General features: G+C 42.4%; 1 protein-coding gene across 2 annotated transcripts; it reads right to left on the bottom strand.

Annotated features, from left to right (window-relative positions):
- Window positions 1-1,511: 1,511 nt before the first annotated feature.
- Window positions 1,512-27,878, bottom strand: HSD17B7 (hydroxysteroid 17-beta dehydrogenase 7). Of its 2 annotated transcripts, XM_054981917.1 has the most exons (10): window positions 27,794-27,850; window positions 20,939-21,197; window positions 19,201-19,404; window positions 16,646-16,738; window positions 9,972-10,086; window positions 8,697-8,891; window positions 7,134-7,238; window positions 6,537-6,593; window positions 2,957-3,055; window positions 1,512-2,026 (listed from the first exon to the last, which is right to left on the bottom strand). In XM_054981917.1, exons 3-10 carry the CDS (start codon window positions 19,326-19,328, stop codon window positions 1,925-1,927), a joined length of 894 nt encoding a protein of 297 aa, XP_054837892.1. In that variant the 5' UTR covers window positions 19,329-19,404; window positions 20,939-21,197; window positions 27,794-27,850; the 3' UTR covers window positions 1,512-1,924. The 2 variants fall into 2 exon arrangements, with proteins under 2 accessions (XP_054837892.1, XP_054837891.1); XM_054981916.1 differs by lacking the exon at window positions 20,939-21,197 and having other exon boundaries at window positions 27,794-27,878.

Here is a 27,878-nt window from a genome sequence, read left to right on the forward strand (position 1 = left end):
CCTCGATATACCGGTCCTTAACCTTGTTGAGGTTGCAGGTGCTTTTAGAATTTTGAGTGAAGTTAGTAGATAACAATACAAAATGGCTGCTTTGAGGAGTAATTGCAAAATGGCTGCCATGGAAGGAGTAGAATCAGCACTTTGATTGGTGGAAAAATACACTGTCTGGTCTCAGTCCCCAAAGAAAGGGGAACAACTTGAAGCTCTCTTTTTTCCACTCAAGACCCTTTAGACTCAAGCACCAAACATGTGAAAAGAAACACATTGGCCGGTGTCATGGACGCCATGCTGGGAACTGCTGTTCTACTTGTGACTGATTTCTAGCATTAGAACATTTAAGAGGCCTGTACCTGCCAAAAGCACTGCAGAACTGAGCAGAAGTCACAAAGAACAAGTTCTGCCTCTCTTTTTCCTTCCCCCAACCTTCACTAGCCCTTCCTTGTACAGCCAACCTTCTATTCCCTTTAGACTCTTCCCCAGTGGGTGATTAGTTTTCCTGCCTGCTTGTTAAGAGTACATCTGCCCTCTATTTTACTTATTGTTCGAGACATTTGTCCTGCTCTGAGGAGATCAAAGCTTATATGAAACACAGGATAGGAGAGGACAAAAATTGGAGCAAATTAAGGGTGTTGCAATGATAGGGAAGGAAAATATTGCAAGGACTAGGGCTGCGGGCTGTGTGGTAGTAAAAAATCTGCAAAACCCAGGTTTTCAGATCACAATGCAGTTCAAATAGAGCATTCCCTCATTAAAGGTGTCCAGTTTAATCATTGTCTACAGTTTGGGTTTCAAACCTCTCCAAATGTTGGCAGACTGAGGACAGTTAAAAAGGAATAAAGATGTCTAAGATTTCACAAAGCTAAATCAGGAAGTTAAATTGGTATTAAGATACAGGATGCTGAATCTGAAAGCTAGCTACTGTGCTGCTGGCTCAGAGAACCTACCTACAGAACACAGACAGCCCATTCTGCAACTTCAAATGACCTGTATAATTACTATCAGTAAAATGTTTAAACAATATATCAAGACACTGGCCCCGGATCCTTTTCTGTGCAACCATAACCTCTTTCAGAAAAGCAAGGACTGCACCAATCAGCTACATAGCAAGGAGAAATGTGGGCCAATCCATGCATCTGCTCACACACACACACACACGCACCCAGCACAACTAGCATGATATGCACACAACAGCCCCGGATGCAGGATCAAGGGAAACATGGCAGCGCATGATGTTCCTTGTCAACCTAAGAATATAAGCACAGAAGGCCACTTCCACGACCACATGCCCTCCAGCTGGATCAAGTGGTTTGCTATACCACCTGCTACAGATGCTTTCAGTTAGAGAACCATAACTTTAAGGAACTGTGCTTCTAGGATGAAGAAAATGTGCACCTTTCGGAGGAATTTTATTGTAGAGAACTCTGAGTGATATACGGAGAAGCCTCTTTTCCGGACACTATCCGAGGGTTGTGACTGTTGTGTGCAGACACAGGAAAGGGGAGAAGGGGTAGTCAGAGTTTCTGAACGAGGGAGCAGTACAGACATCAGCAGCCTCCTGAAGCAGGTATGCAAACCAAAAGGTCTGGACCCACTCTGAGATGCTTGATAGCCTTCCTACCTTCTTCCTGAGATGGGTATTTCCTGAGCTGCAGCAAACTGCCAGCCATAGAGCAGGATGGAGTGCAAGCCAGATGCAATTTTTTCTAATGGTTCTGTGTGGCTAACAGTTTATTAGAAAGACAGGAAGTTCCAGACTTGGGGGTGGGTTGGGGGGCAGTACGAAGCAACACATACTTAAGGCTTTTTGGTTCCTCTCATCAGCCCTAGAAAAATCTGACATCATCTCTTCAGTGAGGTTTGCTTTGCAAACAAGAAAATAAAAGTCCCACTGCCAAGAAGCTAGGCAACAAGAGGCATCGATTAGTTATTGCTTAAGCCCTGGGCGGCCACATCTTGCCAAAACTTCCTTCTCTAGTTCCAGCAGATTCTTGTAAAACTCCTCCGCCAAGTCTTCATCGATATCCATCTGAATAACACATAGAACACATCAGTGAAAGGTTAACAAGACAAGTGATGCCTTTCATCTCTAAAGGAGGATCACCCAACCTGCGCAGGGCACCATACCAATTGTACCCTAGTATCATTTACGGGAATCTAATAACTGCATGTCCTACTTCTTGGTCTCAATCCTGCTATGCATGCACATAGGGTAGAGCCAATGACCTGTGCTAATGTTGATTGGCCGTTTGGGAAAGCGGGGTTCAGCTGAGCCCCCTGCTCATAAGCCAACTGATCAGGGCTGTCAGCAAACTTCCAAAAGGAACTGCACAGACAGAGTGCTGGTAATCTGGAATACATGAGAAACAACACATGCAATTCCAGTGCTCACATATAGGATTCTTCATCCAGCTAGTATGCACACCTAATCTTATTTTCCTGTTTATAGGTCCAGCTATCTGGCTGGAAGCTTACTGTTAAAAAAAATCTACTAGAAGTATTAATGCAAGTAATAAATGCAATGATATGATATTCTATCAACAGTTTGTTTGTTTTAAGTACAGAATTCTATCAGTGTCTTGAGTTTGTATCCTGGTTTCCATGGTTGCACCGCAATCTCTCTGCTACAAAGCACTAAACAAGGGGCAATAAAGATGTGTTTGTAAAAATGTATGAGTGCATACATGTATGTGTGTGTACTAAGGTTAAAAAAAAATACGGAAACAGCAAATTGATTTTAGCCCTCCCAATTCCTGAGGCTCCAGGCAATTCATTTCAATCAGGCTAGCTCAGAAGTCCTCCCAGAAAAAACGTACTCTTTGGGTCTCTTCTGCTCTGCTGAGTTAGATTTACCTCACCCCATAAAAGGCCTGCCTCCCATTCAGTAGTTCACAGTACATGTGGATGTCATGAATGAAACAATAGTTATTGCATAATTCACAGAAATAGATAAACTCACCTTGCGGACGTCAACAAAGTTCTTCCCAAAGAATGAGGTACAGCTGTGATACTTGGCCAGTGGGTCCAGCATCTCTGGCTTATGCTTGAATAGCCAAACCTAGATGGGAAGGGCAAACAATGAGCAGCCGCAAGCACTCTTAATTCAGGACAAACTTTGCCAGTGCCAAAGACCCTCTCCCCAAAGGTACCAAACAGGTACCCCAAAAAATCACTAAAAAACACAAGAGCGAGAGGTGAGGAGCATGACGTATTCAGAAAAGGAACACTGACAAAACATTTAGCAACAGTATAGGAATACCACCGTAATTTGGACTGCTACTTCAACAAGGTATCAAGGAAAGTGGGAGCAGTGCTCAGTTTCTAATAGGAGACGGATGCCAGGGCCAAAATTATATCAATCTTTACAAATTTGGAACAATGGCTCCCCCAAGATTTTTCACGCATTATAGCAAATCTATCCATAAATAAAGATTTCCAGATATCTAAAAGTCAGTCCATACACAATTGCCTTCTATATGTGATATGTTCAAATTTGATTAGTTTATAAGGTCTTCAGTCCAGTGATTTACAGGAAGTGGGCTTTTGTCTGTCTAATGCTGAAGTATTTTAGCACCTGTAAGGGCACAGAGGGTCCATTTCCATTGAGCATCAGTTAGATTCCAAGAGACAGGCAAGTAACTGAACAGTACATTAACATTCTCAAAAATAAATGAGTTTTCTAACAAAAAATTAATGTGACTAACAACTTCCTCCCGAAAGGGCTGAATGACATCAACAGTTAGACGCTGTGCTTAAAGTTTTAGTAAAAACACACTGTGGTGTCCAAGTCACTGTAAACATAATTTTTTGCTGAATAAGTCACAGTTCTGATTTTGTCCAATTAACTGAATAACTAGACAGATCACCAAAATTATTAATCAAACTCATTAATTCAGAAATGGAAGGATGAGGTTTTGAAATAAATAATAAAAGATAAAAGATCATCTGTATATAAAATAACTTAAAATTCTGAAGAGTTACGTACAGAGTTATGTATATTATTACTTTATCTAATAGCACAAACCAGAGGTTCCAAACATAAATAAAAAATGAGAGGAGAAAGAGGATAACTTTGCCTAAGTACCTCTTTCAAGAGGGAATGGTGCAGAAAAAATACCATTGGTCTGTACTCTAGATCTAGGGAAAGAATACAAAATTCATTCTAGGGAATAAATACAAAATTTCAATCCATTTCAAAAGTTTGGTGTAGTGATTAAGAGCGCCGGACTCTAATCTGCTGAACCGAGTTTGATTCCCCACTCCTCCACTTGAAGACAGCTGAGTGACCTTGGGTCAGTCACAGCTCTCTCAGGGCTCTCTCAGCCCCACTCACCTCACAGGATCAAAAAGAGTCCAGTAGCACCTTTAAGACTAACCAATTTTATTGTAGCATAAGCTTTCGAGAATCACGTTCTCTTCGTCAGATGTTTTGTTGTGGGGATAATAATGACATACTTTGTAAACCACTCAGAGTGGGCATTAAGTTGTCCTGAAGGGCGGCATACAAATCGAATGTTATTAAAATTCACAAGGGACGCCAAATTTAGTCAATGTAGCATAAATAAATTTCCAATATATTATGTCAAATGCTTTTTGAGCATCAAGTGATAGAATAGCAACTTGATCAGATCTCTTTCTATTTAATGCAATTAAATCAACCAGCCTCCTGTCGAGGGGGTGAATGACACTGCCCCCAAGTCTGTATAACATCTGTCAGTTCGCCACCTGCCCCATGGGTTTTAGTGAGAAAAGGATGTGAGTGCCACTGGATTTTATAAATTGAACTTGGTTTTCTTATGCTATCAGTTTTATATTGTGATGTAACCTGCTCGGAGCCTGCTCTGCAGGAAGAGTGGAATATAAATAAAATAAAAATAGATCAGTGACCAATCTAAGATTATCAGATCCTTGCCTACTTTATAAAAATTCTACATGTACCAAAGTTCTAACAACTTTTTGAAGTCTCTTAGCAAGAATGGCAGGCAGTAGCTTAGTATCCACATTCATCAAAGAAATAGATTGAAAATTTTCACGAGTGTGGATTTTGCCTGGCTTTGGAATGACAGTAATATAAGCATCCTGCAATGATGCTGGCAATACACCAGATTCAAAAATCTATTTTACAATTGATATAATTTTAGAATTTTTTAAAAATCTGAAAAGGGTTTATACCATTCAGTAGGGAGATTTACCTGTGCTCATATTCATGATCATAGCCTTCATTTCACCCATGTGCAAAGGCTCAGCAAGTCATTGTAGCTGAGCTGTATCTAAATATGGAAGATCATGGTGAGAGAAAAATGTTTCCAGGTCTTCTCCTGATGGTTCTTTGCCCTTACTATACAATTTAAAATAAAACTTTTGGAACTCTAAATTTATTTCAGGCAAGCTAATATGCATTACATTCTCCTCATCTTTAACCAAAGCAATATAATGCTTGCTCTTTCACTGCCTTAAATGACAGGCCAATAATCTGCCAGCTCGCTCTCCTCTTTCCCAGTATGACTGGCACAAGCATGTCAAAACAGGTTCTGCTTTCATTGACAATACATCTTCAGCCTTTTGCAACTCTCGATAGAGAAGGGAGGTCCGACTCACAAAAGCTCCTACCCTGGAAATCTAGCTGGTCTTTAAGGCGCTACTGAACTAGAATCTTGCTCTTCTACTACAGACCAACACGGCTACCTACTTGAGTCCTAAAACAATTATCCGTGCTCCTTGTCTCTTAAGCATGGGCTACACATGTGTCAACTGGTAACATTTTGAGGCAGTAGGGTGGGCTGTACTGTTTCAAACCGAAGATGGAAAAAACCCCGTGCTCCCCCACAGAAAAACTTGAAGAGAAAGAGGTTCTAGCCGAGCTCTATGCATGCTGTGCTAGACTTCCACTTAAAGGAATCAATTAACATAGGGGAACGCTGAAAACAGTAATCCTTTCTCTGTGATTTGAAGTGCTGCAGTCTGCAGCAGTCAACCACCTGATGAGAGCCAGTGTGGTGTCATGGCTGGAGTATTAGACTAGGATCAGGGAGAACCAGGTTTGAACCTCACTTTGCCATGGAAGCTTGCTGGGTGACCTTGGGCCAGGCACACACTCTCAACCTAATCTACTTCACAGGGTTGTTGTGAGGATGAAACGGAGGGCAGGAGAATTATGTAAACCAGCTTGGGTCCCTACTGGGGAGAAATGTGAGGTCCAAACGAAATAAACAATTTCTGCTGCATAAGGAGCCCAGGTTTCAGTATGCAAAGATATGGCTGCAATCCATCCATTCACAGAGGTGTTTGTCATTCTTGCCTGTTTCAAAGAAACAGACCATTTCATGTCTGTTTCTGTGGATTACAAGTGACATGGCCACTCATGAAAAGGAGCTAAGCTAAATGGCAATGGCTAGGAGAAGAATAGTTGATGGAACAAACTTTTTCCCTACTTACTCAGCTGGGAGGCAACAGGTAGCCAACGAAAGCTGAGAAATTTGCCCGGAACTGCCCGGCAGAAGGGCCACAGCCCAAATGCTACAGGTTTAAAAATGCATTACCTGTGCTTCTGCTCCGTTGAAGGGTGACAGTGTATAAGTATGGGTGAAAAGACGGACCTGGCAGCAAGGAGAAATGCAGAGTTTAATTTTTCTACTCTCCCTCCTATGGCACTGGCACTAGAGTCACATTTTGAAAAGTGCAGGAAGACTATCCACCCCACGTCCCGCACAAATATTTACAGCAACCAGAGCTTCAGAAAATAACCACTCTGGGACCTTACTATTCAATGAGATGGCAGTCAAACTCTAGATTTATACTTGCTAGCAATAAATCAAACCCCTTGATCTACAAATTTATCCTTTTCTCCCACACATTTGAATCAGAATCTCTCCCCCATCCCCCAAACTTTGAACACATGAACCTGCTTTATGACCAAGTCTGCTTTATGACCTTTCATCTATCAAGGTCCGCAGCAGCTCCACAGCATCTCACGTAGAAATATTCCACATCACCTTCTATTAAACCCTTTTAACTGGTGATATTGGGAACTGAACCAGGGACCTTCTGCAAGCAAGGAAGATGCTCTATTGCTAGGCCACAGACTCCCTCCCTTTCTCTAAGGGGTTACTGCAGGTTCAGAAGGTGGTCCCACTCACCAGCCACATGATGGGTAAAAGTAACTTCCATAAGAAAGAAGGGAGGATTTCATATGTCATGTTGGTCATCACAACACCTGGACACACAACACTGGAATACATGCCCTGTTGGGGAAGAGGAGAAACAAAAGCAAGAATCCAACAGATTTAAGCAAGGTATCCAACGATTGCACTCTCTGGGAGAAGGGGAGGTGGCCTTCGAAATGCTGGATCCCTTAAGAGAAGCTAAGTGCATTACAAAAAAGAAGACAAATGTGATGCAATAGATAGAAGGTCCAGGAGCTCTGGGTTCAAGATAAGAGACTCACGCTCTCAGCCCAACCACCCAAATACGGGAGTCCCCATCCTCACATCTGTTGGTAGGCTTTGGACAACTTGATGTGTTTCTACCTCAGTACCCCTGTGTCTTTGAAACAGGAATAACTGTTGTACATATCAGTGTATGTTCACAACACGTGGAACAGCACCTACATATGCAACCGGGAACAAATGTTTGCCATCACATATAGGGTTCCAGCTTGTACGCATGCAGATGCTGCACCCATATTTGGGAGAATGCTCATAAAAGGAAACTAGGCCAGATTACTCAATTGCAAATGGGGGGTGGGGGGTGGGGCCAGAACACATGCTTCTGTCCTCCTGCTATGTTGCCCTTGTACCATCTGTTGCTCCGATGTGTCATCCTATGCACATTGCACTCATGTGTCATGTGTTTAGGGAATGGAGATTGTGATGCACCCTGCATGTTTTCAAAGCACTACACAGGCAGCAGGAGAAAAGGGTGTTGAAAGATAGAACAAAGCCAAAACAACAGCAAGCCCTTCACTAACATAACTCAAATCCTGCGCCGAGAACAAAGGCACTCGTGCACCACTCTGTGCCCTGAACAAATGATGAAATTTATCATGCAAAACAATTTAGATTGCCTAATTTCTTCAACTGCAGAACACAGAGAGCAGCAATTTGTAAAAAAAACTCTACTGTGTTGCCAAGGGGTAGCAATTCTTTATGATACAGAGAACAATGAACACACTTTGGGAAAGGAAATAGATTTATTTAAGTAATTTAGAGAAATTTCCAAAAAAGAAATCATATATACAGAAGAGTCATTGCAAAAGAATAATACATGCTTACATCCCTTCAGCTGCTTGGAATCCCTGAAGGATAACAGCAGACGAGACTCCCTCTGCCGAAATGCACCGCTCTGTGATGCAGCAGCAGACTAGGCCAAGATTCAAGTTGGGGTGGTCCGATGGGTCTTATATAGGTTTTAGGATACTTGGTTTGATCGGTGTGTTTGCCCCTTATTCCTAACTGGCCTTAAAGGGGGAATAATATATCCAAGGCCAACTGATGAGCAGTGATATGGCAAGTGTCCAATACAAAGAGTGCTTCTATCCTCCCTAAAAACCCTGTTATCAGGTGCAATATCTCCCAAATGTAAGACCAAAGTGAAACAGAGAAAAACATCTCCAAGACAGTACAGTCAGGCCTGGCCCGCAAGGCAGGTTAGGCACAAGATGGAGAATAGGCCATTGCACGAAAAGAATGATCAGTCCTCACCTGCTTGTTGAAATGGCTGTTCAGAGCCACACTCGCAAGGTCAGTGGCATATTTCGAGGAGCTGTAGGCTTCTTTGCCTTGGCTGTGCTGGTAGTCGTCAAGGCTGAAGTTAGACCTGCGGGCATTGATAGAGGAAGTCCAAATCAGCTGGCTGGGCTTTTCAAGACAGCAAAGCAAAGATTCCAGCTGCCGGATCTGCAAAGACAAGAAATCAAGTTTTTAGAAGACAACTTAGAGGAAAAAATGCCCTGTCCCTTGAAGAGATGCCCACTGGGTGGAATTGGGCAGGGAAAGTTTTTCCACTGCATGGAGATAAGTAAAATCATCCAGCAAATAACATCCCCTCTGTTAAAAGGCCAGCACCGTTTTCCTCCAGGAAGTCTGCAACCTCATGTATAACACGTGACCCACACCAGCATGTACTGCAGCCTGCCGAGCACTTGACACCACCCCTGTTGTTAACAGTCAGACCCCTCCTCATACTAGAAGGGCAGTTTATGGATATGGAATATCATAAAACCCTTGCCAGCAAGGCAGCATGGATGCCAGGTGGTCTGGAGACTGGAAAACTACCAAGACATGAGTCACACGGGGAATGGCTGACTTAATGGCCTCCGTGGCCCGGAGAGCAGCAAAGATAACCAGGCTTCCCGAGACACCTCCTTGCCTAATCCCATCAACACTTTCTCTCTTCCACTTACCTAATCAAGGCCATTGGATGCATCTGATAGCCTCCCTCTCTGGTAGATCATCAAGTAATATTTTTACCTATAGTTCAGCCCAGACAGTCATATCATACCTTTCCTAACTTCTTGTCCTACTTCCAGACCAGCAATTAATCCATTGTTTTGGAGGCAAGATGCCAGTCAAGCTCCACGCTATGTTTTTGCACTATAACTGGACTGCTCAGCCATATGCTGTGTGTGTGTGTGTGCGTGCATGCACCACTGGAAACAGGGGAAGGAAGATGGGGTGGGGTAGGACAGATCCTGGGACTGCTCATGTTCTGCAAGTGGTAATTTTCACTTGGGAACTGGAAACTCAGAGCTACGTTTTCCTCTATTTTTTAAGTTTAATTTTCTTCCCATTGCACACCAAATGGCAGCTAGCCTAGAACTAAAGAAGGATCCACATTGGAGAATCAATTTTCAAAGCCATCTATAAAGCCAGCAAGTAGGACAGAATGTACTACCTGCCCAAGTACCTGTAACCTGTTGCTAGCTCCCTTTATACTTAAGACACAATACCCAGTTGCTGGGCCAAAAGCTTCCCTACCATTATGAAATGCCCAAAAATGTTGGTTTCAAAGACTTCCTGCAGGCCATCTGGAGTGACACGGTCCTCTTGGCTCATCAGGCCCTCTGCTGTGGTCAGCATCCGGACGGCTCTCCTGGAAACAGAACATAAAGTTGCCACTCATTCTGCAGAAGAGGGACGGCTGCTATTCTTAAGAAAGAGACTTAATTTTACAATATAATCGTTACTCTATTTCTTACTCTAAGTGTGGGCGGACAGATGCGCATCTGACGAAGAGAACTGTGGTTCTCAAAAGCTTATGCTACAGTAAAGTTGGTTAGTCTTAAAGGTGCTACTGGACTCTTTTCGATGTTGTTTAATGTATCAGTTCTAGAACTGCTTATGCTCTGTTTCAGCATTTCGTCAACTCTGTACAGATTTCAGCTGGTTTTAAATCTTTGGAAATAGACCCTATTACATTATTCATTGAAATGTCCTTGAAACTGATCGTACTAACGCTGTGTAAGCCACCTTGAGTCTCAGTGAGAAAGGCAGACTATACACAGTGCAAACAAACAAACAAGGAAGTGCCTGGAATTTCTTGGATGTTTCTATATGCTGGAGATGCAAACCTTTTTCGTTTTTTGATTAGACTGTAAGACATTTGCCTTCATATCTTGCTTGCAAGATTCCTGGGAGGCATGTGGTTGGCCATTGTGGGAATCAGAACACTGAATTAGGTCCTTGCTTTGATCCAGTGAGTCTCTATTCTGCGCCCATTCATGTTGCTAAAGAGAGAGAATCAAAAACTCCCTGGCTGCATGTGCGTTTTTTAAGCTCTGAATCACAGCCACACAGAAGATGGAGGTAGTATCTGTGTTTCATTTTGGAAGCTTCGTATGACCATAAAGTCACATTGTGGTTGTAAAGAAGTAAACTGCTTTCAGTTCAACAGCCTTCAGTTCAACAGTATTTAAGAGCCTAAGAGAGCTTTGACTCTTGAAAGCTCACACCCTAGAAATTTAGTTGGTCTTTAAGGTGCTACTGGACCCGAATCTTGCTCTTCTGCTACAGACCACCACTGCTACTGACCTGAAACTATATTCTAGATCAAGGTTTCCTGAACAATTAGGCACCTGATTCTTGGTGTGTGTGTGTGTGTGCGTGTGGAAGGGTGGTATTTCGATGTAAAGAGTTAGGAAGAGGAGGAAACAGTGGAACTGCCTGTACAGCAGACACAAAGCTGGTGGCAATTATACACAAGTGGCTGATAAGAAGGCAGCCTTGATACAAACTTGGATGGGAGGATACAGGAATGTATGCATCCATGTTGCTAACGGAGATATCTAGGGACTACAGCCTCCTTGGGCAAGCAGTATGCCTGGTCATCAGTTCTTCAGTGGTAAAATAGGATCAGGGAAACCTTACCTCGCAGGCTTATCAGCAGGAGAAAAAAGATGAAGATTGTAAACCACATTGTGCACGTAAATATTGCTACATAAAAACCAACGCCCATTGTTGTTCCCATGCCACATATATGAAGTAGCACATACTGGGCAAAATGAAACTTTTGATCCACTTGATGATATGCTAAGCAGTCCTGGTCAATATTTGGACAGGAGACCGTCTAGGAACCCAGTGTGTAATTCTTTGAATCCCTTAGATCATGAGTAGGATACAAGTGTAAATAAAAATAACCAGTGGCTAGGCTAAATCTTAAAGCCATTTTAGGCCTGTCCCCATAGGACCACCAACCCAATGTACAGCAGGACTAAAAGACAGAATGCAGATTATAACTCTACAGCTCTAAAATCATAAGCTGCCCCCTGTGACAGAAACCCTAAATTCAGTATGGCTTAAGAGTGCCTCCCACAGCATCTGAAATCTTGGACCCCTGGGGTTAAGTAAGGAAAAACTCAGTCCACATTGGGCCACCTGTCCCAGACTTAGTCCCTTTTGGACAAAGGACGATAGGTTTGGGCCAGATCTTCTATTTGTCATGGAAGTGCCAAGCCATTAATAGGGTAGGATTAACATTCTGGGAATTTCCTGATTGGTAAATACCATTTTGGGAATTTTGTGACTGGTCACAGTAGCCTCTGGCTTTACCTGGGACTGGCTAGAACCATTGGTGAATCTTACAGAGGAGGCCTGGTATTACAAGGAACTCTGTACATGTTCTGAAGAGCCTGTTGCAAACCTAGACAAAGTGTACTTAGTTACCACGGACCAACTTTATAGCTTTTATTTGAGAGACTGTGTGCTGTGTGATACTGTACTCTTATCTGTTTTAAGTTTTCTCCCCTTTGCTACCCATTTTGAATCCAACTTCAATCCCCCCCTTTTTTCTATAATAAACCTTTTTATAAAGGCATTTTTTGCTTCATTTTGTATAATCTATTTCTCTGGGACACCACTCTGAATCTCTTCCCTATGTGCGAGATCTCATAAGTGCTAAATAGTTGCCGTAAGGTATTTTCCAGGGTTCTCCCTATTACTCAGGTACTGAGACCTCATTGTAGGTGGCTTCATGGAGGAATGGTCTTTGATCCAGGGCTAGCTATCAGCTGCATAAAAGGTGCCTCCCTCCCACTAAGGTTCTCTTTCCTTGTCCTTCACAGGTATTCGCATGGATTGGGCATTTAAAAAAAGAGGCCTTGCACCAAAGGAGACCTCACTGTGGGCAGTTTCATGGAGGAATGGTCTTTGATCTGGGGTTAGCTTATAGCTGGGTGCAAGCCCCCCCACCCCACCTACTGGGATTCTCTTTCCTTGGTCTTCATAACTATTTGCACGAGTTGGGCATCTAAAGAGAGGCTTTGCACTGGAGGGGTGCACCTCTTAGTGAGAGCACAAGGGCTCTTGCCCTGTGACTTTTAGCCTGGAGTGCATATCCAGGGCCCAGCCATTGCACGCAATGTGTGGAAGAAGGCCTCCCCACTACAGGAGAGGGAAAGCTCCACCACTTCCAAATCTGAAGACCAGGAACACCTGGCATAGAAACACTACCTGTTGGACAATGCTAACATCAAAGCCCTGGACTTTTGTATGGTTCTCTATGATCACTAGCATGTACAATCTGAGGTGTTTGTGGGATATCTTTGTGGTTGTGGGGACAATTGTTACCTGGAGCAGGATGTATGGTGAATACACAGTTCCAGGAGCTGGTAAATTTGTGACTAGGCTTTATTAAAGATGGCAAGTATCAGCAAGAATGCTTGTTGCCTATTTAATCTCCGTAGAATCCTAAGAGTAGACAATGCAGAGTCCCCAGTTTCCCTCACCACTTTGCTGATACTATGCAATAAGTGATCAGTGAAGCACAACATTGCATGCCTTGCTAGGAGGTTACAGGAAGAGGAAATTGACCTGGCTTGCATAACAGAGACATGGTTGGGGGAAAAAATAACACAATGTGCCTCTCACAACTAATCCTATCTGGTTATGCAGTGCTCTAACAACCCTGCAAAGGTCACAGGGGAGGAAGTGATGCTGGCTGAGAAGGTGAAGATCTTGAAGGACATTGTGCTCGCCACTTTCAATGAGGTTCAGTTGACCCTGGCTGACTCAGTTAAGCGCCATGGGGCTATACTGGATCCAGCACTGCTGCTAGAAAAGCAAGTTATTACAGCTGCAAAAAATGCTTTCTTCCAACTCAGTCTAGCTTGGATGATAGTCCCCTTCCTTGAAATAGTGGATGTGGTCACCTGCCACAGTAACATTGAGATTAGACTACTGTAATGCACTTTACATAGGTCTCCCCTTGAAGTCAACTTGGAGACTTCAGTTGGTGCAGAACGTCACAGTTTTTTTTTTATTACCAGGAGCTAGGTGCAGCATGCTTATTACTCCTATTCTGCCATCACTTCACTTGCTAACCATCAGTTACTGGGCTCAGTTTAAGGTTTTGGCTATCTCATGCAAATGCCTTCATGGTTCTGATCCCTCATTATCTCTGAAACTGCCTCTCTCTATATATATTCCACCACAGCAGCTCTGCTAATCTGAACAGGGCCTTCTGCAGGTGCCACCCTGCAAATGGGCAAAATCAACAATGGCCCATATATGTACATTCTCTGTTGTGGACCCCACATTACAGAATGGCCTGCCCAGAGGGCTTACGAAAGCTCATTCTCTCTTGGCCTTCCACAGACTATGGAAAACTGCATTATTCTGGAGATGTTTTTTTCACACTGGTAATAGGACTATGCTGTAAGGAAATGGTTCAAAGAGTAAAGGGACAGGGACTGTGGACTATACAAGTATGTACTGTCTGTTGCTGTAAGTATGCTCCTCCTGGGCGAGTCTCAGTGAGAAAAGGGGACTATAAATAATGTAAACAAATAAATAGTTCGAGTACTAACTGGAATGGCCTCTTATCAGCTGTTCAGTAGAGATATTTTCAGTGATGGCAGCTGGTTACCAGGATGTTTGGCCTAAGGACCCCATATAGAACCCTAGGCCTAAAGTCATTTCCCAGTAAGTAAAGGATCCTTTCCTCCTCTTCCTACCATAACATCCTCATCTCTGGAGTTTTGTGTACAACTTACTGGTTTTAAGAAAGATGAACTGGAAAAAGAAGCAGAAGAAGTACATAATGGGTTTCACAAAAGGAAGGAAATATTAACAAGTTTTAAGCTTGGATAATCGAGAAAGGGCACGACATGTGACACAAACAAGTGAACAGGAGTGGGGGGGAGAGAACAAAAAGGTACGGCCAAAATAAAAAGCTAGACCTTACCTGTTGTTACAGACAGAGGAATACGTCTGCCCGTAGGGAGCTAAATCTCATGGGCACAGTAAGAGGTATAAACAGACCAACTGGGAACAGAAGAAGCCACTTAGGCGCAGCAAGCAGGGGGGTGCCAATGAAACGGAGAGAGTTGGAAGGGGCACAAAAGCCAGAGAAGAGGAGGAAGATTAGGGAAGGGCCAGAGAACGCAAGACCTTGAAAGCAAGCAGCAAGTTCACAAAGAACGCGATACCGAAAAAGGAGACAGCGAAAAGGAGAGGGGGGAAATATGATGCCAGAATTGTTCCAAATACTGATATTGTAACAGGAGTGCAACATGCTCAGCAAATGAAGTTTGGCATTTGCCTAGGAGTTTTCCTACACCTCCAGTTGCAGCAGCATTGGAAAAAAAATGGCAAAATTTAGAAAACTTCCAGTTTCTATTGTGCACCCGGCTAAACTTACTGGCAACATCCAACACAACACCATTTTCCCTAACTTTTTTCTATTGAGGCTCAGAATTAGAGTGTGCAGATAGACTGTGCAAAAACTGGAAGGAAAGGTACATTTTGTCCGGTAAGGTATCTGTACTGGATTCCAATGTAAAAGTGATACATTCAGAGTCTCCCAAGAGGAAAACCAAAAGGCCCCCAAAGGTTACAGAAAAATATGCATCCTCCCTTTCCCTGCCCCACCCTTTTGTTCTAAGGATGATCCCCTGGCAGCCCAACCCAGGCTAGCACTTTCTCTTTGTCCCCCGACAGAGCTCCTAATTCCAAGGACCTTTTTAGGTTTATCAAGGGGCCTGGGTAGTTTCTTCCAAATCAACCCATGGACCCGGGTTCTGCTCTTACATCAAGAGTGAACAGCAACAGAGCCTTTGGAAGAGTTCTCCAACTTTTGCCCCGTTCAAAATATGACTTGCTTGCTTTTTAAATACTTCCAATCACAGTTATATTCTTTCTTCAGGCCATATTTATAAGTCAGTCATCCTGTTGAACTAATGGGTTAGATCCAGATAAAACTGGCAATTTGCACTAACTCTCCCTTCCCATTACAGACTTGCTCCTTCATGCTGTTCCCCAGGGCAGCACTTCATGGAGATCGGTGGGCTGCAATGGGAGATAGAAAGGTTCCAAGATATTGTACTAACAGAAAACTGAGTCTAGAGCCATTCCAATAGGCTTATTATCTCAGCATGTAATGGGTTGGATGGAGGGCAGCATTACCATGGGTGCAAGGACTTGCATCTGCAGAGCACAACATCCTTGGCTCCCAATCCCATGACAGCCCAAAACATCCCCTGAAATCCTGCTTCTCTGGAAGCCATTTTTGGCTCCCACGGGATGGAGCCAAAGAAGTTGCTCTTCATGGGCAGAAGTGTTTGCATTGCGAACTTAAAAAATAAACACGGGTGCTTAAATATTCTGCAATATTTCATTCATTCTACAATATGCTTGCTCAAACACGGGGTTTGATCTTACGTGGGGAGAGGAAGGAGGGGACCCACCCTAACAGATGAAGTTAATGGGGGCAGGGATCAGTGATTTGGGGCTGTGTTCAACCGAACTCGTTTCTGATCCTCTTAATACTTTTATCTTCGTATCATGAAATGTAGCTCTGTAACAGTAAAGGCCAGAAATGTACTTCGCACCTAAAACAAACTTTGACATTCTCAGAATTCTAGTCAGATCACTCACAAGCAAAGAAGTGGATAAACAAGATGGCAGCCTTGGGTTAAAAAAAATGTTTTCTTCATGATACAAAGAGTAAACGTTATGGCAGTCTGTCACAGATGAAAGAGATCCATGTAAGTTACATGGGCTTAGGTTTGTAGCATGGACAATGATGAAGATGAAGGTCTACAGTTTCATTCGGCCACCTAAATCTCCTACACACTGAAATATCCATCCATCCCTTCCCTCCATTCACAAAGCCAGGCAGGGAATCAAGATCAACTGGTCAGTTCGACGTGCTTTACCTGGAGAAGAGGCCACGCACAAAAGCCGAGAAGCTGACACGTGGATTTACCATAATTCCAGCGTTCAAGTAGAGATAATCAATATGCTGAAACCTACACAACAGAATTAATTACTGTTACTTACTGCCGGAAGAGAAGGAAAATCTTGTACACCCGCTATGCAAAACTGGTCACACAAATACAGGACTGTTCAGGAAACAACTGGTCTAATTCTGCATATACAAGTTCCTAGTCTCCCCCACCCCCAGTTACAGTTCTCCAATTACATCTCACTCTTCAGAGGTGGCAAAGTGTTTGTTACCGCAGTAGCGTGGTACCAAAAAAGCATCTCTATTATGCCACAATGAAGGCCCAAAGATCCGCCATGGTAATTCCCCCTCTTTGCTTTGTGAAGCATCCTTTCCAGTGGATGACAAGGAAGCATAGGCAGGCTTCAAACAACTGTTTTCTGGGTGACTACCTCAAATTCAAAAGTCCTGAAGATGGAGGAAGAAGGAGAAGTCGCTCTGTACAAGATGGCTTCTATTTATCTTACCTTTACTAATCAGAGCTAGAAAAGGTTCTAGAATGAAAGGAAGACTGAGGGAAAGACTTCTGAGCCTTTAGCCAGGTTTGTAGCTCAGATTAACAAATTACAATCTTTAGAACAAAGCAAACATCTTCAAACAGTACCGCTTCTTTGTAAGATTTTTAGCTGTTTATTGGAAATTCAAAGTTTGGGTTAAAACTTAACAAAAAGTTTCCTTTAAGCAAGCGCTTAATGTTTTTACTGCCTAATCTGTTAACTCAGAAGAAAGCTCAATAGAGCTAACTCTCAGGTAAGTGCACAGGAAAGAGAGCCAGTTTGGTGTAGTGGTTAAGTGTGCGGGACTCTAATCTGGAGAACCAGGTTTGATTCCTCACGCCTCCACTTGTAGCCAGCTGGGTGACCTTGGGTCAGTCACAGCTTCTAGGAGTTCACTTAGCCCCACCTCACAGGGTGTTTTGTTGTGGGGTTAACAGTAACATACTTTTTAAACCGCTCTGAGTGGGTGTTAAGTCATCCTGAAGGGCGGTATATAAATCAAATGTTATAGAACTGAGGTCTCAGAAAAATATAGAGAACAGTGTGTACTCAGATACAGTAATAATTGGAATACAGATTTGCACCTTTTTAAAAAGATAATTATTCTATTTTTTAACAATAAAATGGTTTGGGTTTATGGAAACATTAAAACTTAATAATAATTCACACAAATTATTTCAGCATCTTTGTGCCAAATGATGAGTTTCCTTTTAAGGCAAATTAATATCTGCTTCCACTGCCTTTATTTCTGTCAATGGTCCTTGACAGAAATGGTGCCATGGTTCGGCACCTCAAAGTTGGTCACAAGGCCAGGACGGTGGAGGTATAAATTTGGTTTTGCCTGTACTTAATATATTTTCAGGTGGGTAGCCATGTCAATCTGCTCTTCTACTTAATATATGAAATGGCCTGTTGATCAGTAATGCAATATACTTATAAATACTTAAAATGAAAAATATAAACTTGTTTAGTGTTATATGAGATTGCTGTATTTTACACTAGGGAGTGAGAAACTAGTATGGAGTTACTCTTCTTTTTTGGAACCAATTTGTGAAATAAAATTATAAATGGTTTCCACTTCAAAATGTTTGCCAGCCACTGACTTCTGCCATGACAGTTGTCACATAGGCTTCTGAAGGTTGAATTGGGATCTACCACTGTCAAGGATCTTACATGCCAAAACTCTGGTTTCATCATGAATTTTGATTAAAAAGTAAACCTCAGTCCTCAGAATTAACTTTATAACTTTTCCAAATTCTCTGTGTGGGAAATGTCAATAATGTATTTTTAAATACATAGATTCTAGCCTATGGAATGTTATGGCACAAAACATTGTTAGTCTTCAAAGTGCTACAGACAGGTGTAATGCTATTTGAGGGTTTTGAAACAGTAGACACACACATATGAGGTGAGGAGGGGGGAGAAAAGATCAGTCTTAAAAATGGAGAAGAAGAAAAAACTGCCAAAAGCCACAGAATACCAAGGATTCATGCCTTCTTTAAAAGAAATAAAACTGGAGTTGACATCATTCAATAGGATGAAACTGCCTTCATTTTGATAAATGGATATAAATAACTGTTCCAGTGTGGGACTGAACTTCTTTGCTGGCTAGCTGAAAATAGCATCTGGCTACGTCTCTTGTTCCATTCTGATAAGGATGGAAGGAGACTTTAGTTGCAGGTACAGGATGTCCAGCTGCCCACATATTCTGGGGACACACAAAACAGTATTCATCCATGGGCTTGTATTCTTCTCCTGGCAACTCAGCTGGTGTTCCCAGATTTTTATCTGCTGGTAAGTATCCAGCTCCACCCTTAAAAGGCTTTTAGATCATATTGCTACATCAGTCTAATATTGCTATCCTTAGGAAATTCTGCAGTTCCTTGAAAACTTTATTGGAGATCTGTTTGTGAACACGGCAGATCAAGACAAGTTAAGGGAATGGTTCCTTACAAAAAGCCACCCAAGCTGTCCCCACCCTCCTGTGTACCTCTTCTTGATCTCTTTGGCTGCATTTAGGACCGATTCCACATTGCCAACATCTACTTGTACGATGCTGATGTCTGCGTGGGGAAAGTAGGACAACAATTTCTTACGGGTGGCGTTGGTCTTCTCCATATTCCTGCAGGCGAGACACAGATGGAGGCTGGCATCTTCCTGAAGAAGACGCTCACAGAGGGCAAATCCAATTCCGCTGCAACAGAAACAGTAACGACAACATGCTATCAAACTTATGGCTCAGACACTAACAGGAACAACATCAAGTCACAGGGAGCCCACCCACACTGCTTACTCCTTCTGTAAGGGGCCAACAGAAAGAGTGGCAAGACACACTGTCAGATTATGGATTAAATGCTTAAAGGAACAGCCTGAACACCATGAAGCCCTTGGGCAGTAAATATCATGCTAGAAGAGCCAAGACGCTCTTCATAAACTACAGAAGATTCCCTGGCAAGCCATACAGTAACACCCCCAGGCAGTCATTCTAGGTGGTCCAAACAGAAATGTGAAGGCTGGGGGGTCATGTAATAATGGGGGTGGGGGGTTGTCATCCTCCAAGGAATTTTTTTTTTTAATTTAGTGGAAAGACTGGGAGTTTGAAAGAGTAAAATGCTTTTTAAGGCAAGAATTTGCTTGTTTGAGATGAAGATTTCGATGCAAGACATTCTACATCATTAGACAATAATTCCAGGATATACAGTAGACATAAACATATCTTTGAAAATATAGTTCATATTGTTTTTAAATACAAATTCACAATTAATTTTCTGTAATGTGTATGGTGATAACATACGGTTAAAGACTTAAATGTTCTTAATGTCATAAAATTTAATTTGGTTACTAGTCCTACTGCGACTGTATGAAACTGGTTCCTGTGCACATAATACAATTCATTTTGTTTATTAAAAACTTGTTTTCTATTTTTATCTTTTCCTTTTCTGTTTTCTATTTTTATTTCCTTTTCAGAGGCTACAAACTTAGACACATGAGCATGTAGCACAAGGCTTTTACACTTTTGCAAAATAGCAAAGAGTCCAGTAGCACCTTTAAGACTAACAAACTTTATTGTAGCATAAGCTTTCGAGAGCCACAGATCTCTTCTTCAGATGAGAGCTGATGAAGAGAACTGTGGCTCTCGAAAGCTTATGCTACAATAAAGTTTGTTAGTCTTAAAGGTACTACTGGACTCTTTGCTATTTTGCTACTGCAGACTAACATGGCTAACTCCTCTGGATCTTTTACACTTTTGAAATCCATAAATCTACCAAGTAGCCCACTGAAGTTAATGGTCTTAGACTGGAGTAACTCTGCTTAGGATTTCACTATTTGTGTCATTAAGGCAGTAGAACAGGCTTAGGTTTAATAAGAAAGTCACAATGAAGTCTTAAGCGGAGTCACACTCTTCTAAGCCACGGACTTAAAAGAATATAACTCTGTTTAGGATTGCAGTGTAAATACTACATATATTTTAATCCACCCTCCAATGCCATGGCTTCAAAATATCCAGAAGTTTTAACATCTCTAGGTCTGAGTAGGACATTATCGTATTTCAAGATCTGTATGATTCTGCTCATGTGCCCCTTCGTCTCTGGAATGTCTGCTGTTACAAGGTTGGAAAAAAGGGTTTATAACTACACAGAACGCCCACTTGGAGAGCCTCAGTTTCAGGTATGCAACTACCCTTCTTTCACTCTGCCGTCTCAGATACAAGTGATTAGCAAACTCACACCAGAATCAAGGTCACATCATGGGAGCAGTTTATACTGTTACGCCATCCTTCCAGATAGGAACTTCAGGCATTGACCATGCTTTGATACTACGGCAACATGAAAAGTGGAGTCCTGAAGATCCAGAGCGTTAAAGACCACAGATTTTCTTCATGATGGATGGCAGTCACCAACTCTTTTGGAATTCTGTAGTAATCACTGTAGAAAATCATATTCAATCCTGGTTCAATACTTCCTTTTTTAGAGATGTCCAGAGACCCTGGATGCCAGAAAGCAATGGTCTTAATGTGGAGCAATGGGAGGACTTGAATACAAGGGAAAGAAGGGACCTCTATGGCACTGCCAACTGGATTACTGAGAAGACTCAGTGATTTGGCTCCAACAGGGGAAGAGAAAAGAATGTAAGTGGTAAGAATGTAAGAAGGCAGCAGAGAGCTTGCTCTCAGAGATAGTTTGCTTGCCCTCATTTTTACAGGCTCTCCTGAAGAATACAGGAGAGTGAATTATAAAACTCCTGATGATTCTGCCTGGGGATACACAAGACACTATTAATATACTCTATGACCCCACAGTAGCTGCCTGAATAGCCCAGACTAGCCTGGGCTCATCTGGGCTTGGATGCTAAGCAGGGTCTGTCCCGGGCAGTATTTGGATGGGTGAAGACCAGGGTTGCTAGGCAGAGGCAGGCAATGGCAAACCACCTCTGCTTAGATCTTACCTTGAAAGGTCGTAAGTCAGTTGCAAATTGGCATTTATATAACCCCACAGGAACCCTGCCCTGGGGATACCTACTTTTCAAAAAAAAAAAAACACCTGACATCCCACTGTTTCATGCATTAACACCTGAATGGAAAGATTATCATTTTCTTATGACCTCCTCATTTTCCCAATTGACCAGAAGCTCCAGAGCAGCAATAATATGGTTAGTTTCCTTTGCACAAGAAAGTGTGGAAAACATATGGTATCTCTGTAGTACCTGCTTTATTTACAAATATGCAAGGAAAGTGCAGGTGGAGATAAAGAGGCAGACCTAACAAGTCCACCATCCTGGATGAGATCACTGGAGAAAGAAACCTAAGACTCCCTAACTATAGCCACACCCTTAACACAACCAGGAAAAGGCACCAGACCCTTCAAACAGGCCCAGGTGCCAGTAGTGTACACCATTAGCATAGCATACAATATACCTGAGGGCTATCCACTTTTCAACAAGTATCATAGATGGTATCTTGCCTAAAGTACAGGTCACCCTTAGCAAAGAGGGAACACTTTATTAAAAAACACAAACAGATTAAAAAACCACTTCAAATAAATGATAATGCCATTGTCAGCCTCTCAGGACACTTCATAAAAGGCTTTTGGATGCTCCTTCTCAAGAAAATGAATTTCACTAAGGTGATATGGATTGTGAAGTGACAGAACCAGGGATGTGGGATAAAATGGAACATTTTCTGATGCTTTATCTCCCAATTGAAAATTTCCCCCCACATATATAAAAATAGTCTGTTTATCCTTAGTTATCAGGGCTGTTGTGCTGCAAATCAATCATGTTAGATGAGCTAAATGTGAGATATGAAGCATGAACAAACCTGTGCTTCTACATAGACAAAGAATATACATAGTGTGTTCTCCTTCTTTTGGTAAAATTAAGTTTTGCTAACATCATTTTAATAAAGTATTTGTTTTAATTTGAATTGGAAAATTTTCAGATTCAAAACATTCCAGGAAATCCCACATCACTGGGCAGAACACATAAAAATCTTATATAAATTGAGGACTAGACAGGGGGGGATTCCGCATGATCAATTTTGATCGGACTTTCTGAGCAGTCATGCCGCGGTGGAGTCCTACGAATCCACTTCTCCCCGATTCCACATTAGGCTTTTGTTTCGCATATTTCATCGGCTCAAAGTCCATCATGTGGAATTTTTGACAGGATAAAAATCGATTCGTCATCGCTTTTTCCGGGGGAAGTGTCGAATGATGTACATCTTCATTTTTTTTTATTTCCCCCCCCCAAAAAAAACGTTGCTACACATAAACGTTGCATCAAACCAACACATTAGAAAAAAATTTCTCACAAAAAAACGTTGCTACACATAAACGTTGCATCAACATATTGGATAGGCCAGAGCACTTCCCACCGATATTGTGAAAGAGTATTGGCTATTAACATTTGGAGGGAAAATTGTTACCAATGACCCTGCGTCTATCTTTCCCACTTTCTTCATGAGCAGTGTGGTTTAGTGATAGGTGTTGTGTTGAGGACGGTCTCTTTCTCCCTCCATGAAATGCCTAGACCACAAGTTGAACGCTGAAGTCCCTCCATCACACTTTCCCTCTACCTCAGAAGCTGTCAGCTGTCAGCAAGCAACAAGTAACAAATTTGGTGCCTTGTAAAATGGACCGGTTATTGGTCAGCTGTTGTCATGTGACACAGGATATGTTTCTGCATAGACATGTAGAAACGTTGCAACGCTTTTTTTACATTTTTTTTTAAAAAGAGGAAAAGGGAAAGGGTAGTGCGTGTGTCTTAGAAAACATGATTGGCCAATCAAATTCGAAGGGCGAGAGAAAAGGGCAAGGGTGGGGAGAACATCGGATAAAGAATTCCGCATGATTAAAATCCCTAATCTGCTGCAAATGGACAAATAAGTTGGGGGAAAGCAGGATGGAAAAAAAATGGACAAAACGTGCAGTGGCTTCAAATCTGCTGCTAGGATTGCCTTCCCACGTGTGGAAACACAAGAAAAAATCGAGGTCATTTAGAAGCTGAAGCAGGGAAAACCACTCGTGCGGAATCACCCAGGGACTGTGATGATGTTCTATCCAGTGATGTAGGATTTCTGGAAAATTTGGAATCAGAAAATTTTCCAATTCAAATTTTAAAAAATAATTTGGGAGTAGCCAGGTTAGTCTGCCGTAGTCCAAATGGCAAATAACTTCATGCACCTGATAAATGTGCTCTGGCTCAAAGAAGCTGATGCCTCAGCAGATTTGTTAGTCTTTAAAGGTGCTACAAGATTCAGACATTTCTCATTATAGACCCCTTGCCCTTCCATGGAATTTGTACTCCAGATTACTTTTTTTTTAAATTATGAAAAGTTTTCCCTTATCTCCTGCCATGATAATATTGCATTCATGTCTACCAAAGACGGGGTAGAATCTGGACCATGGGCACACTGGTATACCATAAAGTCAATAGATAAGTTTCTGCATGCTGGTGTTAAATTTCACCTGGCCGCCTTTGTAGATGGCAGTCTGTCCCAGAACCAGATATGATCTTTCTAGCAATAGGCATGGCTGGTTCAACACAACAAACCGTTGTCTGGGACACTGGGCTATCTGAGAAAAAAAAGATGCTGAACTTCAAGGGGGAAAATGCAATCTTCCTCCCAGCATCTGCCTTGAAACATCAAGTAGAGTGAGGGGAAAGACAACTTCCCGGTTTGCTGAGTGAAAATCCCTTCCCTTCATACCATTCACTGGTATGTATCAAGGCTAAGATGATGCAGTCTACAAAATCCCAGAGGAGAAACCACAAACCATACTATCCCACCTGTACACAACAAGATTGTGGAGGGTTACATTCAGTTGAGCCTGACAACTGACATTCCTGTGTAAGAACACAGAAGCTCTTTGGGGAATCTGTTTACATTCTTTTGTGACTCCCCAATTTTTTCTATCCCTCATGAACAGAGATAGATTTGAGAACATTAGGGCAGGAACTGAAGAGCATGGCTTACATTTGTACCACAGTTTAACCCGAGAATATATGAAGACTTGTATCTTGCCCAAAGTTTCCACTAACAAGGATTTTCATTAGAAGAGTTAACTTTCTCCAACTACCCCCCCCCAATCCCACTGCAGCTAAAAATGCTACTCCTGAGGGACCCCCAGTAACAAGGGTGGGGGGAATTGGAAGTCTTACTGCGGGAGAGGGAGAATCAGTGAAAATCCCCTATCCCCCACACAGAAATGATAGGTGAGATCCAACCCAAAGGAAGACCAAAGGGGGGCTCTGAGCAGGTATAATGCATTTCTATCAACAAAGAATAGTCTCACACATCAGAGATTTAGGGAGAAAAACTGAAAAGTCACAGGTTAGTCTCATCTCCCTCCCACCTCCGCATACAAACCTGAGTCCCAGTATCAATTATTTTACAGAAATTAAGCATTTTTTTAAAAATTACCTTTAATGTGCATCAAAGATTTGGCAGATACAGGCTTTAAAAATGTTATATTCCAAAGCAGTGGTACGGTCTAAAACAGCTAAAAATACACAGTTCAGGGAGAGAAAAATCATCAAAAGAATGTGAAATCCCACCGGAAGAAAAACTTCTGAGTGACAGGAGCCCCAGTGAGAAAATTTCCCAAACTCTGTGCATTGAATTAGGCAATGAGAGATGATGAAAACGCAGGCGATTAACGGAAGTAAAGGGCCAATGTTTCAATATCTGGAGGCTGGGGGGGGGGGAATTGGAGAAAGAGAGGGGGGTGATATTAAGCATTGGTGAAAGAGAGCCAGTATAGCGTATGGGAGCCAGTATAGTGTATGTTTTAGTGTCAGATTAGGACCTGAGAGACCCAGGTCCAAATCCCTGCTCTGCGATGGAAGCTTGCTGGGTGATGAAGCAGGCCAGTCACTCTGTCTCAGCCTAACCTCCCTCACAGGGTTGTTGTGAGGATAAATGGAGGAGCGGAGAATGATGTAAGCTGCTTTGGATTCCCACGGATGAGAAATGAGTGGTACAAATAAATAAAACAAGAAAGAACGCACACAGTCCAATTCCATGGACCTCTGCTTAGAAGCAACTGTAACACTTGGCTCAAGAGACTTACACTCAAGGAAACATGTAAAGAATCCAATCAAAAATTAGATTTTGCAGAGTTTGATTTCAAACTTCGAGATGTCTGAAAAAAGGATTTTCAAGGAGTCAAAAACATTTTCAAGAAGTAAAAAAAATAGCGCTTGGTTTTGGAAAAAAGCAGATCACTGAAAACGAACGAGTGCACCCAACCCAAACACCCCATCCACCAAAAATTTTTTTATAAGGACTGCTGGAAAAGAGCCAAGGTTTGGAATCATAAGGAAAACCCAGAATCACTCTGGCCACAACCAGGCAACTTTGGGCTATTCATGAGCTCTCAATCCAATCTAATTTGAAATTCCGAACCAGTTGGTTCCATTTAGCTATTGTGCCTAATAGCTGTCAACAGAAAAATGTATGTAGTTCAGTGCCTTTTGAAGGACTGGTGGTCATTATCACATCATGTAGCAAAGAGTCCCATAATAACATTTTGCGCTGCAAAGAATATCCTTCTTTTGCTTGTCCTAATTTCAACAGGTGACCCTAAGTTTTAGTTTTGTGAGAGTGAGAAAAATGTATCCTCACTATGCACAGTTTTGTAGACCTCTCTCATGCACCTCTTTAGAAGTATTTTTTCTAAAGAGAAAAAGTCCAAACCCTTTTAGCCGCTTTTTCACTCATATAGAAGGCATTCCTCCGTTACCTTTTCCAGTGCTAAGATATCTTTATTGAAATTAGACAACAGACCTGCACATGGTATTCCATATGTGTCTGCACCACTAATTTGATACGGGTAGTTTTATTTTCAGTGATGTACAGATAGAGATTAGAGGCCAAGTTTCAGACAACAATCCTTTTTCTAAGCGCTGGATCCAGGCTAAACTGCAATATCCACCAATTCCCACTTCCAGACATAGTTTGATCCTTTCCCCCAAATCCTTAGCACAAATGTCTCTCTCTCTACCACTGCCACACAAAGAGCTGACCAAGGCCTCTAGGTACAGGAAAAGCCCTCTTCAGAGATACATCTAAGCCCCTTAATAAACATTCCACTTTTATTAAAAGGAATTTTTAAAAGAAGTTAAACATTTGTTGCCATTTGACTTATGGGAAATATAAGGAAAAACACTTAGGCCAGGGTTAAGCAACCTTTTGGATTATGTGTCAAATGGTAGATTGCCGAACAATTGAGTTTAGCACCAAGGACCAGTTCTGCACCCAAGGTGAGCCCTGGAGGCACTGGCGGCCACTCTTGGAGCTCAGCTGGGTCCCACAAGTACAGCCCTTGACTTTTCCCCTGCTCCTATCTGCTGGGGCATCTGTGCAGATAGACGTGGGTAGGGGGAGCTGGGGGCACTGGGTGCAAAAAGACTGCCTGCCTCTCAAATCAGCAGCATTCCAGCCCGCTGCGTAGTGAGGAACAAATCTGCTGCTGCTTTCCACCCTTATGGCCAGCGCAAAATCAATGAAGCAACTTATTAAAGAAAAAAAGTCATGACATTCTAATACTATTTAATAATTTTTTAAAAAAATATAAACATATTAGGCTGCATTTCGAATAACGCATACATGATTCTGTCCCCTTATCACAGCAGAACATCATTTTTCACTGAAGTTCATACACACAACCATTCATCCATCCCTTTCCTGCCACATCGGAGGACTCGGAAGAAGAGAACATAGTAATGGCACATAAAACATAGTAAGTCAATCGAGAGAGACAGGGTCCTTTCCAGCCCCACTGATTTCAGAGTGTGAAACACATGCATAAATGTCTGACACGAGTCAGCCAAGGGTAACGTTTGAGTGCAGGCGCTTGATACGAATCACAAACACATTTAAACCCTACTGGCTTTCATTGGCAGCATGCCGCCAATCAATGTCTGGAGAGTTCAAACGTGCTTGTGATTCGTGTCAAGAGCGCGCATTCACACGTTACACCTGGCTGACCCGCGTTAGACCCACTTGCTTTTTACTCACAGCCAGCCAGCCAGCCAGGCGCTCACCCTCCTCCCCACGACACCACCTCAGCTTCCTTCCTCACCTGCTGGCGCCAGTGACCACTACGACTCTCTGCATGATGCGAAGGGCTCGAGGGGGATGAATGAAGGCAAGAATACAGCCCTGCC

This window comes from Eublepharis macularius, chromosome 5, assembly GCF_028583425.1.
Source record: "Eublepharis macularius isolate TG4126 chromosome 5, MPM_Emac_v1.0, whole genome shotgun sequence".
Classification (NCBI taxonomy): Eukaryota; Metazoa; Chordata; class Lepidosauria; order Squamata; family Eublepharidae; genus Eublepharis; species Eublepharis macularius.